Here is an 18,122-nt window from a genome sequence, read left to right on the forward strand (position 1 = left end):
ATTGATAAATGGTCAAAGGATATGAACAGACAATTTTCAGAGGGTGAAATTGAAACTATTTTCTACTCATATGAAAGAGTGTTCCAAACCACTACTTCTCAGAGAAATGTAAATTAAGACAACTCTGAGAAACCACTACACACCTCTCAGATTGGCTAAGATAACAGGAAAAGATAATGATGAATGTTGAAGAGGATGCGGGAAAACTGAGACACTGATGCATTGTTGGTGGAGTTGTGAATGGATCCAACCATTCTGGAGAGCAATCTGGAATTATGCCCAAAAAGTTATCAAATTGTGCATATCCTTTGATCCAGCAATGTTCCTACTGGGCTTATATTCCAAAGAGATCTTAAAGAAGGGAAAGGGACCTGTATGTGCCAAAATTTTTGTGGCAGCCCTTTTTGTAGTAGCTAGAAACTGGAAATTGAATGGATGCCCATCAACTGGAGAATGGTTGGGTAAATTGTGATATATGAATGTTATGGAATATTATTGTTCTATAAGAAATGATCAGCAGGATGAATACAGAGAGACTTGGAGAGACTTACATGAACTAATGCTGAGTGAAATGAGCAGAACCAGGAGATCGTATACACTTCTACAACAATACAATATGAGGATCAATTCTGATGGAAATCACTCTCTTCAACAATGAGAGGATCCAATTCACTTCCAATTGATCAGTGATGAACAGAATCAGCTACACCCAGAGAAAGAACACTGGGAAATGAATGTGGATTGCTTGCATTTTTGTTTTTCTTCTCAGGTTATATTTACCTTCCTAAATCTGATTTTTCTTGTGCATCAAGAGAACTATATAAATATGTACACATATATTGTATTTAAGATATACTTTAACATGTTTAACATGTATGAGACTACCTGCCATCTAGAGGAGGGGGTGGAGGGAAAGAAGGGTAAAGTTGGAACAGAAGTGATTGCAAGGAACAGTGTTGAAAAATTACCCATGCCTATGTTCTGTCAATACCAAAAAAAAAAAAGGCTTAATTTTTTTTATTTATATTTTCTAAAGTCTAGAAATCATCAAAACAAATCAAGCCCTAATTTATGTTTGCAGATTTCCAAGTATAGATATTCATACCTAACTGTACTATACTCCTAGATAAGGTAGCTCCTTCTACTTAGACATTGAAAGGAAGGAGAAAAGATAGATAAATATCAATCAATAAGCATTTGTTGAGCCTCTTACAAAGGAAGACTTCAGAGCTATAAAGATGTAGAACAGGAGACTTCAAGTTGCTCAAATCAGATTGTTTCAATATTCACGGTAAAGTAGGAGGTAAGGGGAGGAACAGGGAATTTAAGGAGGGAAGAGAGTAGCCTTATTGTAAAAATGAAGAGATGGGGTCACTTACAGTCACTTAAGTAGTACATAGCATAGCCAACCTCCCCAGATTTCTTTATTCTAGTCATTGTAGATGTTGTGATAGAAAACCAATAAGTAAAGAGTAAATGGATTCCTATGCAGTAAGGGCATAGCAGAGATTACATATCATATATTTATAGTAGACCTAATCATATTTTTTCATGTCTCTACCATAAAGTTCTTTAGTATGAGAAAAGGATCAGAGAAGGTATGGAGTAGGAGTTCCCATTAAGGGTTATCATGGCAAAAAACTAATAATACAAAGTCGAGGTGACAGGTGAAGGAAAGAAAATTATCCTGATGATGACATCAAGCCAGGGAAGGAAAGGAAAATTAAGCTAGAGCAGGCCTGACAGACTGGAAGAACAGGAAAAAATCAGGGGGCCAAAGACCATCAGTCCAAGGAATAGGTATGATAGGATGAAGTAAGTGGGAGAAATAGAAATAGAAAAATAGGAAATCCATAGAGGGGTATTGTACCTTAATGGGCAGCAAGTTATACACTATACCTACCAGTCTTTCCCATTCATCATCTTCAGGATGTGACTTCATGTTTCTTGAAAACTTTGGAAGCTGACTCAGTTCATTATTTTACATGTTTTTAGTAATTGGAGATCTAGAGTATAACCATATTATTGTGGGGTAAAGATAGAATAGCGTTATCACTTATAAGACTTGGGAAATTTAAGAACAAGATGCTAAAAGTATCATTAATAGGCATATTAAAATCTTTCAATGATTGTGGGAGGAGAGATGTTATAACTTGCTGCTGGATTTAAAAAACAGGGAAGAGACTTGTGCTCATAGGAATTTTCCTGTTTTTAATTTATTGATATTAGAACAAAAGATTGAATGAGAACATTTATCAGACTGTTTTTACCACCTGGATCCCTATTGTCCTAATTCAGTACTGCAATACTGCAACACGGATAACATTCAACCAGGAGCCAGTCAATTCTTCTAGGATGATAGAATAGCCCATGTGGCTTATAGACATTACAATTTATACTGTTCCGGAGTAAACAAAAGGATCCAATTTGTTTTAGAAATGTATTTATTTAGGGTGAGAAAACTCTAGACACCTTAAATTACACAAACCATGATTAAATCGGGAATAGGTTATGCATAAATTAGATAGGGATGAATACACAGATTAGTACAATTTCTTTGACTGTTTCTGTCTCTATGTTCCTTTTCCTTTTGAGGGGAGAGATCTAGGCTGATAATACTTGATTCATGTAGTATTTTCGAATAGTATGAACTTCAAAAGAGAGAGATCCAACTTCAAAGTTGAATGCTAATAGATGAGCAAATGGCTTGGAAGTAAAATGTAGAGTAAAGAGTTGTATTGACTTTACTTTTAGGTCCTGTGATATGGAAAGAGGAAGTATTACGGGGGAGAATATTGGTCAGTATCAGAGTAGCAACATATATGGAGTCCTCAGGGGAAAGTCAGCTTTCCGTAAATGAAGCTTGGTGGAATTTACATAAGAGAAAGATGTTCAAGGTGAAGGAGTGCTTACTTTCATTGGAGAATTTCAATAGGCACTATGAAAATGGCAGATAGAAGAAGATAAAACCTGCAGTCAGGTAGATGGGTAAATGAATGTGTGAAGATAGATATTGTAGCAGGATGGGTGTGTGTGTGTGTGTGTGTGTGTGTGTGTGTGAGAGAGAGAGAGAGAGAGAGAGAGAGAGAGAGAGAGAGGGAGAAAGAGAAAGAGATGGATGGAGAGAGAGAGACAGAATGAAGAGAGAGAAGAAACAGAGAGACAGAGAGACAGAGAGGGAGAGAGAGCCAGAACAAAGAGACAGAGAAGAGACAGACAGAAACAGAGAGAAAGAAGAAAGAGAGAGAGGAGAGATGGAAAGAGAGAGAGACAGACACAAAGAGACAGAAAAAGAGAGAGAGAGAGAGAAGAAAGAGAGAGAGAAAAGGAGAAGGAGAAGGAGGGAGAGAGACAGAGACAGACAGAGTGCATATGCAGCATGGAGTAGAAGAAGTGCTACTAGATTTGTAATCAAATATGGATTCAGAGCTGTACTCTGCCATATCTGGGCAAATGATTTAACCTCTCTGATTCTTGGAAGAAATATCTTCTAACATCTTTTCTGGCTCTAAATCTGTGATCTTATGATCCTACATCTGAATGATAAGAATTAAGGAAATAGAAAGTTGAGACATGACTTGGGGAGTGGAATTATAATGGCTATAGGGAAAAAGAAGATGCCAAGTTGTGTTTAATGGAAAGATGTATAAAGGATAAAGTAACCCCAAGATTCCATGGAGAATGTTGGAGTAACTGTTTGACAGAATGTTTTCTCACAATCTGGGCACCTCAAAGTGAAACTTTATTTTGATATATTGGATGAGTTCACTACAATGGAGTTGAAGAGGCAGGATGAAGGAAGAGAGAAGCTTCCACAGTCTAAGAGTGATATATAGGAATATATCTATATATCTTTCTCTTCCAAGGAAAGGTAAAATAGGAAATAGTAGGTGTATCTAAAATATTAGATTTAATTGTCATCATCATCTCAAGAAAGAGATGATAAAACTGGAAGAAGTCCAAAGAAGGGCATATAGAATCATGATGTTGTTGTGGTTAACCTGTATGGCAAAAAGGACGTAGTTAACCTTAGATCAAGGTTTCTCCAAGCGGTTTTTGTCCCTGGATAGATTATTCTACTGCCACTTCCCAAGGAAATGGAGGAAGAGTATTTCTTCTAATGACTATAGCTTTATCTTTCTATATTTATCCACTATTCTTTAGTAGCTCCCCTCTCTAGTAATTCTTCAGCAAAACAAATATACAGACTTCCTTTTACTATACAAAATCTATCTCCTTTTTTGAGATGGAGTGGATTGGACCTATGATTTCCCTGGTGTAGGGATGTCCCTTGTGGGAAAATTCTTTTCCATTAATTCAGATCAGTTGTCTGCAACTTAGGATTTTATAAGGTTGTCTGAAGCACTGAGAAAGATGATTTGTCCAAGTTACAAAAAATACCTTGCTACAAATGAAGTCTGTTCACCCTCAAATGGATTTGTGATTTTATGAATTTGGAAGTTTCTTCCAATGATGTAGAACCTAGTCTGCTCAGCGTAATTCTTGTTCATATTTTCCCATAGGGAGGCCTTCCTGTCTCTGATATTACAAGATAGCAGTGGAAAACTTGGGCTGTTTTGATAGTTTGAGAGAGAGAGCATGCTGTTTTTAGAGTATTGGATTTGGAATAAGGAGAATCTAAATTCAAATCCTGTTTCAGATGCTGAACCCTAGGCAGGTCACTTAATGCCTTTTAACCTCAGTTTCTTCTCCCATACAATGAGTGGGTTGGATTTGTCTTTGGAGGTTCTTTTCAGTTCTAAATCTGTGAACTTGTAATAGTGATGATGGTTTGGAGTCTGGATAAGTGGAGATTCATTGTATATTTTATATGTGACCAGCTTAATTTATAGTTGCATTTGGTTTCTGAATATAAAATGTTTTTAAGCATTCTCATATAATAAAGATAAATACCTATTATCTTCTTATTTCACTTGATTTCCATGATAGAATAGAGTTTCACTGTCAGTTTCTTTAAAAAATTTTATTCTAAATTTAACAAACACCTCCTCACGAACATTTCCATATACAAAATAAAACATAGGAGAATTATATGAGAATCTATGAATCTATATTATGACAGCTTGCATTTAACATGTTATTTTCCAAACTATTCTTAACTGTTTCCTTCTGAACTTCCTTATGTTCTCTTCTGCATATTTAAGGGGGGGAAAAACCAAACTTTAATGGCCCTCTTTTTTCCCTCTTTTTTTTCTCCTTTATTGTGGGGAGGGCGACAACAATACTTTGCTCATCTCTTCCCTCTTTCAATTTGTTTTATAGTAGGCTAGCCTATATGAGGTTGTACCATTTCCTATGATATTATGTCAGTTACTATAACTCGGAAAACCATGACCCATATAGGTGTTTTTAGGACTCAATTTTTGCAATTTCTCTATGAATTCTAGGAGGGATCACTCATTATAAATCCATATCCATGGCTACTACATGCATTTGTGATGGATTTAATTCCCACAAATAGAGTTTTCAATCAGAAAGATTTATGGTGGCATCAGGTCACCATCAATCAAGGGCAAGTCATGACAACTGTAAATTTCACCAAAGTCAAGACAGTCCTGTAGGGTAAAACTACATGCCAAGAGCTATACTTATGCAATATTGGTTCGTAAATGGGCTCCTATAGAACACTGAAGCTCGATACATCACATTTCTTAAATCACACTCTGCTTTGGTGTCATTTGTTTTTCTGAACAATTTAAATAGTTCATGTTTCTTATTATTTTATCTTTAGTTTCTGGTTGTTATCCCATTATCTAAGATTTCTAAAATATTCTTTCTTTAGGATAATCAGTCTCCCTTGGTGAAATTTCTCATCTTTTTGGAAATGAAGAGCAACTTAAATAACAATATTGAATTTCAAACATCATTCTTGATTGCCTAATGATTGCCAAGCTAAAACATAAAATAAAAATTCTATCTATTTAAGCCTTTCCAATAAGTTTTCTTAACCTAATTCTTTAATGTAGTTAATAGTAACTTAGATCTAACATTGTTACTAAATACAACTATTATTAAATTCCACTGATGTTAGAGTGAAATATATTTTAACCTTCTGTATAGTTGATTAGCTCTTGTTTTATATGATTATTCACTTTTACTCCCAAATTAGCTATTCATGCTTATAATACTATGTATGAAAAATTTTGGGGGATAGGGAACAAGAATCTAAGCTTAAGACAAATTTTTCAGTGAAAAAACAAGTTTTTAATATGGAACTCTTAATGGTATGACTACATGCTTCAGCTTCAATATTTTCCTCTTTGTTAAACATTTTTATTTATTTGACAGTACCATATGCTATTATGAAAAAGATGAAATTTTGTGTAAAAATGAATGAATGAATACAGAATAGGGCACTATGTTATGCTCAGAAGGAGAGAACAAGATTAAAAAGATATGGTTCATTGCTTCAAGAAGCTTACAATGCCTTTGGCCACTTTTCTCTAATTTGCATTCTCTTTGTTTTAATATATGAAGCTCCAGGATCCATATTAATGTTAATCATCTGAGGAAGGTTGAGTACCATGTTAGATAATATTAGATATTAATTCCTGTGTGAATCCTTCTGATATAATGACCTATTGCCTGTGAGTCCTCCCCTGTGTGCTCCCATAACTAGCTACTTTTTCCAGACTTTCAAATAAATAAAGCAAACTTCAGTCCTTTTCTTGAGCATTTGATCCTCCCTTCTTTCCTTCCTCCTTTCCTTCTTTCTTCCCTTTCCCTTCCTTTCTTTCTTTCTCCCTTTCTTCCTCCTTCCCCTTTTACCCTCCTTATTTCCTTCCCCTCCTACCCTCCCTCCTACCATTCCTCCTTCCTTCCTTCTTCCTTCCTTCCTTCCTTCCTTCCTTTTTTCCTTCCTTCCTCCCTCCCTCTCTCCCTCTCTCTCTTCCTTACTCCATTTCATCCTTCCCTCTGTCCCTTCTTCCTTCCTTCTTTTTTTCCTTCCTTCTATCCCTCCCTCTTTCCTTCCTTTTCTTCCTTCCTTTCTTCCTCTTTCCCTTCCTTCCTTCTTCCTCTTCCTTTCTTCCTTTTTCCTTTCTCCTTCCATCCTCCCTCCATTCTTCCCTTTCTTTCTCCCTCCATCTCTCCCTTCTTTCCTCTCTCTCCTTCTCTCCCCTTCCTCCTCCCTTGCTTTCTACCTCCCTCCCTGTCTTTCTCTCTCCTTTCCTCCCTTCCTCTTTTCTTTCTTTTCTCTCTCCTTCCTTCCTTCCTTCTCTCCCTCTCTCCCTCCCTTCTCCCTGCCATTTTTCCTCCTCCCTTCCTCCCTCTCTCCTTCCTGTCCTTTTTATTTCCACAGTAGCTCTTATAGTCCACAAGAAGAGGCCCATAACATTTCACTAAGAAGTAGCATCAGGGTATTGGAATGTGTGGTCACTTGAACTTCATGAACTCAAACAGCACTCTGGTATCAGCTTGTGACACAAACTCAGTAATTATTTTCTCTTCTTGATATCTTCTAAGGTCAAGGTCTTTCCTGTTGAAGCAAGATTCCAAATGTGTGAATCTCAGGATGTGAAGTAAATGACCTTTAATATATTTCTCTCTCTCTTTTTTTTTTTTAGAAACCTAAATGGGTTCTTTCAAAAATGTAACACATCACTAAAGTTATAACATTTCTTTCCTTGTGGTGTACAATGTAGAAAACTCATTGCCAGCAGTAACAGTGGTTAATCCCTGCCCCTGATTTCAAGGAAGTGTCACTTTAATAGGTATGTCCAGCTTTTTAGTGAGGAGATATTTTCCATTATCCTCAAAGTTTTGAGGTGACTGTTTGAATGCACAAGGTGAGGGAGGACATGCAAATTTATGATGATACAAGTTCCTGAGGTGAGGGTAAAGATGGGGAATTTGAGGGTGGAGTGGGGAACAGTAGCAGAGAGAAGCCATAATATCAGTAATATCTTGGAGATCTACCACATAAAGCTTTAAGATCAACCAATATATCTCATCTCTTTATTGATAGGGGATCAGTAACAGACCATTTTGTACTGTTTCTGAAAGACTTTCAGAAAAGCAGATGTAGTCATCTCCCTTGGTAACCTTCTCCATTTCTTAATAACCTTTGCTCTCAGAAAGTTCTTCTGCTTAATTAACCCAGATAATTCCTTGTGCAGTTTAAGCCCAATTCATTCTTCTTCTATTTGTAAGGGGAAATGGAGAACAGCTGGTCACCATTCTCTATAATATGCCAAATGTAATTACGGCTTGGGCGCATGATCAAGCATAAGATAAAAGTGGTTTGGGGTGAATGAGTATTATTTCAAGCTTAACCATCTATAATAATAAAAAGGAAATGGAAAATAACTCTCATTTCTTTCTAGTGTTACCAAGTAAAAGAACTCTAATACCTGAAAGTAACTTTTTCAATTTGGCCTTTGAGTCTTTAGATTTTTAATGACACTTCAACAGAGTGTAAGCTATAAGAGATTTCTCCAACAATGGGTTTTTACATAAACAGAATTCATTAAACCTTAAAATGAGTTTCATCTAGAATTTTCCATTCCATCACTTCCTACACATGCCAAATAAATAGGTGACTAGTACATTTCCTGTGGGGCCTGGACTATTTATTTGTAATGAAGTGAACTAGTGATATAAAACATGCAGAAAGTCAGGACGTGAATATTAAGAAGTTCATGGTAGATTTGCATGTGGATGTCATTAGGTAGATTCTCATTCAGTCTAAATGAATTTTTGAACAATGGCATAATAGATTTAAGGTATGCTGATGGCATGAAATCAAATCTGCATTATTTGGAGTTTGAATGTGCTTATAGAAGCGGTCTCTTCTGTGTGAAGAAATCTGACACATTTTTGTCTATAATCAGTAGATTTAAATGGAGGTTGATACTTGATATGTTCATGGAACTATGATTTTATCAGTGTTAGGACTTCCTTCAGTATTGCAAATTGTAGTTTGGGTCACACTATACTTTCTCATGAAGTTATTATTCATGTGTTCCTCCTGTAAATTACCCATAAAATACCTACCCATTGCACTATAGTAGGAGTTCTTGAAATTTTTGCCATGAGGTTTTTCTGTTGGCAGTTGGTTGAAGCCTTTTAAAGAATATTTTATTTAATGAATTAAAATAAAATACACTATTACAAAGGAAACCAACCATAAAAAGGTAGTTATATACCCATGTGCATATATACATACAGATACACACATACAAGTAACCCAGGCTAGGAACATCCCCTGAACTATAGGATTTCTTTTTTTTTTTTTAAGTATCTTGAAAGTAAATATGTATTATTCAGACTTTTCATCATTATCTCATTCTTAGCATATGATCACTCCAAATACACAAAGATCCTCAGTTGTCTGTTGTGTTGTTTCTCCTGTACAAGGGATCACTGTGATGTGGTAATCTATAAGGGTGTTTTGTTTTCCTTAGACCTTTAGGATTTGCTTTCTTGATATCTTGACTTTTCAATATTTGTTGGTGGTTTGAGGATACTTTACTGTGTAGCTATCTCACTTAGTATCCCTCCATCTGCTCTGGTTCACAATTTACTGTGTGTGTGTGTGTGTGTGTGTGTGTGTGTGTGTGTGCGCGTGCGCTCTCCAAGCAGGCTTACTGTGGATGAGAACCACCTAAGGAAGGTGATGTCTCTAATAAAATAATTTAAATGTTCATATTTATATAGTACATTACAATTTACAAAGTGCCTTCTGTTCTGGTAACATAATTGTATCCTTTAAATAGTGCAATTATTATTATTTCCATTTTTCAGGTGAAAAAGTTGAGGCTTAAGTTAATGAATGAATAAATAATAATTGTTTATTATTATTCTACTCTATATCATTGTGCCTACTACTCATACTTCTGGGCCAAATATACAAAAATACAAATATAAAAAGAAACAGCCTGTGATGTCAAAAGTTTATCTTTTAATAGAGGTAAACAACATCTATAAGGGCATGATAGTCAAGGAAAGGAGTTTTGGCTTAGGAGATCAGCTATTAATTGATGGTGATGAGACATATTATTCAGGTTAAGTGAGTCTAGTATTGTACTTGTAATACAAGGTATTATCAGTAGAATAGAGCACAGGTGTAGAGATGTCATTTATAAGCCTCTTATTCATACTTTTCCAGTTCTCTGTGAGAGAGGAATTTAAAAAAATTTGTGTTTAAATTTTTAAAATATCTTACTTATTTAATGTTCTTTTCTTTCTAAATTTTGGGTTCCAAATTCTCTCCCTCCCTCACACCCACTGAGAAAGCAATCAACATAATATAAATTATACATGTGAAATCATATAAAACATTTCCATCTTAACCAATTTTTTTAAAAGCAAGAAAAAGAAAGTAAGAAAAATTATACTTCAGTTTTTATTCAGAGTTTATTAGTTTTATTTCTGGAAGTAGATACTTTTTTCATCATAGGTTATTTGGAATTGTCTTGGTATTTGTATTGATCAGGGTACCCAGATCTGTTACTGTGTACAGTGGTCTCTTTGTTCTTCTCACTTCATTTTACAGCAGTTCATTTAAATCTTGTTATGTTTTTCTGAAACCATATTCCCCTCATTATTTCCACAGCACATTAGTAGGCCATCACAATCTGATGCCACAATTGGTTAAGCTACTTGCTTCCATTTTCCAGTTATGATTAATGTTTTTTTTTCAATCTTATTTTCTTCTGTTTTTTTATCTCCCTCTCTCTTTTTAAAAATTCTGTCTGTCCTCTAAAGTCCATTTTGCTTCTAACCACTGCCTCCCTTTTATCATCTTCCCCCACTTTTGTTTATTCCCTTCCTCCTATTTTCCTACCTAGCACATTACATTTCTGTGCACACCTGAGTATATATTTATATTTTTCCCTCTTTGAACAAGTTGTGATGAGAATGAGGTTCAAGAATTGCCTGACTCCCTTCCACTTACCTCCTCCAGCATAAAAACTCTTCCTTGCATGCCTCTTTTATGTGAGAAACATTTTCCCATTCTATCTGCTCCTTTCCCTTTCTTCCAGTGCACCTCTATTTCTTATACTTTTTTTCTTTTGTAAATCATTGCAAAATAATCAATATATATCCATACTCTCTGCCTATATAATTTGTTTCGACTGCTCTAACAATAAAGTTCTTAGGAATTGCATATATCATCTTTCTTATAAAGAAAAACAGTTTAACTTTATTGATACTATTATAATTACTCTTATGCTTCTCTTGGGTCTTGTGTTTGAATGTCAGATTTTCTATTCTGCTCTGGTCTTTTCATCAAGGATGTTTGAAAGTTCTCTTTTATATTAAATATTTTTTTCCTCCTGAAGTGTTATATTCAGTTTTGCTGGGAGATGATTCTTGGTGATGAGTCGAGAAATCAACTAGGTTGTCTGTCATCTGCCATCCTGGCTCTGGGAGAGAGGAATTTGAGAAATTTGAAAAATCTAACTGCAGATGGATTCTTCCAATGGACATCCTTATTCTTTTTGTTAGGTTAGCATTCGATTAAATTATTTATGAAATGAAGGAACCATTATCAAGGATTTTAAAAAGTTTTTATTGCATAGTTTTCATTGTTTTGGATTTGTTATAATAGAATTTAATCTCTAGAGGTGATACATTATTACCTTTCTAAACATGGTTTGGAAGAGACTCACAGCCGCCCCTCCACAAATAAAAAAAAAAAAAAAAAAAAAAAAAAGAATACTTCCGTCTAAGTGGATTTAAAGTTACAACTTCCCATAATCTTATGAACAATTGTCTCATTCACACAAAAGATTTAATTTTTTGAATTGGCAACTGATACAAAAAGCTCTAGGTTGTTAACACTGGGTAATATGTTTGGTTCATTTTAATGACTATCTAACCTTTTCATAATTATTCTTTGTCTTTTATTAATTTAGAACCCTTTAGTTCAGGTGCCTTTTTCACAAAGCAGAAGTAAAATCTATTTTATTATGTTACTTAGAGTAAGAATATATTATGTAAGGAATGTTTCATCTTGTCTCAGGTGCAATCAGGAGAAAAGTATAAAAAGCATAGTAACATGTAATGATTAGTGCACAAGAGTTCTGGTCCCAATTCTGCCACTAACAGTGCCATTGAGCAAGTTTCTTCTTTGAATTACAGAATCTCAGATGGTGAAGAGTCCTCAGAGACTACTTAGGCCAATCCAGACCTGATTGAGAATTCTCTCTACAGTGTATTCAACAAATGATCATTCAACTTTTATTTAAGAAACCATCAGCTCTATAGGCAGTCTTTTCTACTTTTAGAAAGCTTTCATGGTTAAAGTATTTCTTTATCTTTTTCTTTAATTTACTCCTTTATAACACTTACCCACCATTTTAGCTCTGCCCTCCCAGGACAAAATGAGGTTATTCTTTGTTTTCATGTGAGAGCCTTGAATTGCTAGCATGATCTGTTATCCCACCTTCTGCTTTCCTGACCCATGCCTAGTCTTTTCTATAGGTTACACATCCCCAGCTTCTTTAATCAGTTTTCCTGAAATATGAACTCAAGAATCTTCTAGTTCTAATATTCTGTAATTCTATGCAGATAAATTGGAATTTCTGTCTTTGATGAGCCAAAGATGTCTGGTTACACATATGCCTACACATATACACATATAGTACTGTTAATTAGAATTCAATCTCCATATAGGCCAGAACTTTTTAAATTAGAAAAATTTTAAGTTAAATTTTATTTTTTCTTCTCTCTCCTTTACCTCTTCCCCCTCCCCCCCACTTTTTTTTAAAATAGGAAACCAAAATCCTCGTAACAAATATGCATGGTCAAGCAAAACAAACAACTGTATTAACCATTTCTAAAAAATATACATATTTCATTGTGTATCTTTAGCCTCTCTATATGGAGCAAGGTAGGATGACTCATGAATATTTTTGTACATATGCTTCTTTTCCTCTTCCATTGAACTCTATGGTTTATAGGCTTACCAGTACACAGATAAATTACTTTGGGGACTTTTATTTTAAAGTTCCAAATTGATTTCCAGAATGATTCCACCAATTCAGAGTTCTACCAATTAAGCATCAGTCTGCTTTTTTTTTTTCCTGCAGCACTTCAACATTTGCTATTTTTCCTTTTTCCCACCCAGCTTTGCTTATTTCATAAGTTGAACCTCAGAGTCGCTTTCTATTTCATACCATTTTATAGACCCAGGTTAAGGCTTATGAACTATTTAGTTGAGTGATTTCTCTTGTATAATTCCAAATTGTTTTCTAACATAGATCAGTTCTTAACTCTACCAGTAATATATTAATCTTTTTTGTTTTCCCCTACTTAATCACATGAACATTTCCTTTCCATCTTTTATCATCTTTGAAAATTTGTTAGGTATCAGGTGAAGCATGTTTTAATTTACATTTTTCTTATTATTGATTTGGAACATTTGATCTTATGGTTGAAGATATACATCATCATTTTTGTAAAGAATTTACCCCCCCCAATAATGTTGTAAAAATTACTTTTTACTCTTTGCTGATTTAAAAAAAATAATGCTCATTGAGATCTTGTTCATTGGAGCTTATTGTGGTAGATATAGATAGATGATATAGACGCAAGACTAAATTATTTTTTTTAACCAAACTACAATTTGGTTTTCCTAATTCTTATTTGTTATTGAGCAAGAACTTCATTCTGCATCCATTTTTTTCAGTTACCAAAATGATTTTCCTGACAAATCTGATCTTGTCACTTCCCTACTTAATAAACCCTAATGGTTCTCCTTAACCTTTAGGATAAAATTCACAGTCCTTTGTTTTTTAAAGCCATATACAATTTGGCCCCAAGTTACCTTCCCAGCCTTACTACACATTTTTTCTTTTCTCACCTACTTCAGTTGAACTGACCTTCTTATCATTTTTCATACATGGCATTTCTTTTCCTAACTTTGTTTCTTTGTATTGATTGTTATCAGGAAGTCACTATTCCTTTCCCTTGGTTTCTTAGATTCTCTAATTTAAATGAAACCTTTCGTCATCCTTTCAGTTTCTAATACCTTGCTTTTCTAAATTACTTTATAACTACTCTGTTATAAGTGACTTTCTCCATCCCTGTCAGGTATTAAATCTTTTGTTTGAGCAAGATTATGCAATGATCAACTATGATAGACGTGGCTCTTTTCAGCAATACATTGATCCGAGACAATTTCAATAGACTTGGGATAGAAAATGCCATCTGCATCCAGAGAGAGAACTACAGAGACTGAATGCAGAGCAAAGCACACTGTTTTCTCCTTTGTTGTTGTTTCCTTTGTTTTACCTCATCATGTTTCCCTTTTGTTCTGATCTTTCTTTCCCAACATAACTAATATGGAAATATATTTTAAATGATTGTACATATATAACCTATATAAAATGCTGTCTTGGAGAAGGGAGAAGTAAGGGAGGAAGAGAGAAAAAAATTGTAACTCAAATTCTTACAAAAATGAATATTAAAAAGTATTTTAATATGTATTTGGAAAAATATAATACTATTGAATTTTTAAAAAAGGAATAATGATGTAGCATGCTACTCACTCCTTTTCAGAAAATTGATAGACTCAAGATAGACTATTTTTTCCAAATCAAAAAAAAAAAAAAAACCTTTTGTTTGGTGTTCAGATTTTTTCATTACCTGCCCTCTCTTCCTCCAGCTTTCCATTCTTCTTACTCCTCACATTCTCCCATGTACCCAGTTATACAGTGAAACTGGCCTCTGTGCTGTTTCTCAAACCAGACAATGTCTAACTTGAAGTATTTTTACTGGTTGTCCCCCATACTTGGAATATTCTCTCCTCATTTTTGTCTTCTTCCTTCCCTGGTCATCAGATGCCAGCTGAAGTCCTATCTTCAATAGGAGGCCTTTCCCCATCACCCTTAATTCTAGTGCCTTCCCTATGTTGATTTCCACTTAATCCCATCCCAAACTTATTTGCACATAGTTTTTGCATATTTCTCCCTTTTAGGCTATTAATTACTATGTAGCAAGGACTGCCTTATATCTTTATCTCCAGTGTTTAGCATACACATGCTATCTCCCCTAACCTGGCTATCTATCTATCTATTTATCTATCTGTCATAAGCAGACTGTCACTTTGAAGTTGGGAAAGTTTTGCCAGAACAGGCACTTAAACCCTGAGAGATACCATGTTTTTAATCAGTTCATTCTTCTTAGAACCTTGGAACTCTGAGTTCCAAGTTCAGGTATTAGGATTTTGCTTGAGAGAGAAAAAGAACTCATTCATAAAAATTAAATTGACTCAATAGTTTTCAGGGAAATCCTTTACCTTTTTTATGACAAAACTATAGGGTCCTAGTGTAGATAGTCTATGAAATACATAATCTCTCTGGGCCATCTGGCTACTCATACAAACTGTAATCACAAGCCTATGAACAATGAGAACAAAGTTATTTATAAAAATAAAATGTAACTTTAAAATGAGAGAGAAAGCTAGAGGAGGAGGAAGAAGGAGAGAGAGAGAGGGAAGGAGAAGGATTAGATCTAGTGATTTCCTTGATATAAGGAACTCCTTGGTGAGAAAACCCATTCTATTAATTCAGTCGTTGTACTTACAATTAAGTGACTTACTTGTTCAGGGTAACATAGCTAGTATGTATCATTTTTGGTTAGATCATGATGCCTCATGTATATGTATCAAAATAATACTAATAAATTGTACAAATAATGTATGCTTTCTTTGCAGAAACAGTATGATGATCAAAAGTGTTAAATGTTCAAATTTGGCTCTACATTTCTGGACAAGATATCCGGTTTCTCTAGCTGAAAATGAGAGGTCTCTTCTAGGTCTAAACCTGTTGTTATTCTCTTGGCTTTGGAAATGCATTAAGTACCTCTATCATACTGTTTCCCCATGTATTTATTTCACCTTGCCTCCCTTCCCACCATTTTGAATATTATAACTCTCTTTTATTTTTTCTTTTTTCCTCTCAGGCAATGTTCAGTCTTTGTATGGTGGAAAGTGGAGCTGATGAAGTGAATTTACATGGTGTGACTAGCCTTGGTTTAAAGCAAGCTCTGGAGTTTGCATACACAGGACAGGTACCGTATCAAATGCAAATTCAGAAATTTGAAAAATAGATTGCATTGAACCTAAGTCAAATAATCTTCAGTATATGAAATCAAATGAGAAGTAATGTAGCATAAGAGATTTCAAGTAGGCTCTGGGGTTAAGAAAACCTGAGTTTCTATCCTGCTCTGATGCCTGTTATTTCTATCAAATGACTTAGCTTCTCTATACAGATCTGTATCAGGGAAGGAGTTTTTCTTTAAAATATTAGTTCCCTATGTGATTAAAATGATGGGTCTGGAAAAAAGATAATATTCTCATAAATTTGCTTTCCACAGAGTACCCCAAAAGGATCTAACACTATTTGAAATCAGTAGTGACACGAATGCTATATACTTTCTTTACCTTAATATTTCCAAATTGACTTAAAGTTCTTACTACAATCTAATAAATACATTAAACATTTATTAAACACTAGAGATATGCCAACCACCATGCTGAAGACTGGGGATACAATTACTAAAAAAGAAAGGCAGCTTTTGCTTTCAGTGAGTTTACAATCTAAAGGGGAAGACAATACAAAAAGGGAACAAGAAAGTGGAGGTGGGGAGACAACAAGGGACCTCTTGTTCAATGGAGTTGAAACTCAGCAGATCCGAGAGTCCAGCTTTTGCCCTCTCTAAAGGAAGATGTTGGGAGAAGTTTGGTACTTCACCTGACAGCCCTCTAGATAGAGAAGAGAGGCTGAGGAGGTTGAAAGAGGTGAGTTAGCAGCTTGGTGGTGAATTATCTATATTCTTAGACAGATAGTTTTATACCAAAGTCCCCTGCCTGTTGTAGTATCTTTTGCTCTCATGAAATCTGCCATCCTACCGTCTGTCATGTGCATTTTGTTTCTGTACTTTGTTGGAACCCTCTAATAAGGTAGTATTTGGCTGTGGTTAGGAGATCTGGATCTGAATCCTGGCCCTGGCAATTATTACCCTGGGAAAGTCATTTGATCTTTTTGTGGACCTCATTTTTCTCATCTATAAAATGAGAATAATATTTTTATTGCCTTACCTGACAGAACTGCTTTGAGGGAAATGCTTATAACCTTTTTAGAGCATTGTTTAGGGTTGAATGATTATTAATCCAGCATTCACAGTACATTCAAATGTTCCAGGTATTAATGCATCTCAGGGCCTGGATATTCTCCTGAGGTAGCCAGGAAATTAGGCTAAATAACTTTCCTGAGGTCACTTGAGGTAGGAAATATCTAAGGTTAAATTTGAACTCAGATCTTCCTGGGTGAAGCCTTCCTGACTGTGTATTTGAAGGGGAGGGTGCTAGTAGCTGACTTGCCAAGGTAAATTGAAGCTGAGCCACTCAGATGGAGCTCTCTTATTCCGCCTAGACATGTTGGTTAAGCTCAGGAGTAGGTCCTCTGTGTTTCTTTATGTCACAGTTCAAAGTTCTCCTTGATCATCAGTTAGATCATTCACCCCTTTGTCACCAGGCTTTACTTAGGAAAGGGTCTGTTATCACTACAAAGATAGTAATCCCTCCTTTTCCCTGAAGCTGCCCTGCTGCTTCTCAGCAGCCATTATTCCTGACCTCACATCCCATTAGGATGGATGTTTTCACAGTGGGAGGAAATGTTTGGCTGGTGATTTCCCCCAAAGGTCAGCTTTTTCAGGGGAATGCTGAGACACCTGGGGAACATGACAGAAAATGACAGAAGAGACCAAGTAATAAAGCCAGTAACAGAGGGAAGATGGTAATGAGATAAATAGCTTCAGCACGAGCCTTAAAAATAGTAGCAAGGATTCCCTAGTGTGAAGAGATACCTATGATGGAAAGAGAGAAAACAGAAGAAAGAATTTTGTAGGATTGAGAATCAGATCATCTATATTTTAATAGTCCTTGAAAGATCTAGGCCTTCTACTCATTGTGTGGACGTATATACATGTTTATGGGCCTTCAATACCTGCAATATCCTCTCTGTACCATGGTCTTTAAATTAACAATAAGCTATTTATCTCTTCAGGAACCAAGTAAGCCATATATGCAAACACTGACTCCTGTACAGTGATATAATACAGGGACCACTTAATAACCAGACTTAAGTGTC

At 35.2% G+C, this 18,122-nt stretch overlaps 1 protein-coding gene across 1 annotated transcript in view; it reads left to right on the top strand.

Annotated features, from left to right (window-relative positions):
• Positions 1–18,122, top strand: part of KLHL32 (kelch like family member 32) — a 310,357-nt gene that overhangs the window by 134,671 nt on the left and 157,564 nt on the right. The window contains exon 4 of the mRNA XM_051996720.1: positions 15,934–16,041. Coding sequence (XP_051852680.1) covers positions 15,934–16,041 — 108 coding nt within the window. The remainder of the gene's footprint in view (positions 1–15,933; positions 16,042–18,122) is intronic.

Source organism: Antechinus flavipes, chromosome 4 (assembly GCF_016432865.1).
Source record: "Antechinus flavipes isolate AdamAnt ecotype Samford, QLD, Australia chromosome 4, AdamAnt_v2, whole genome shotgun sequence".
Taxonomy (NCBI): domain Eukaryota; kingdom Metazoa; phylum Chordata; class Mammalia; order Dasyuromorphia; family Dasyuridae; genus Antechinus; species Antechinus flavipes.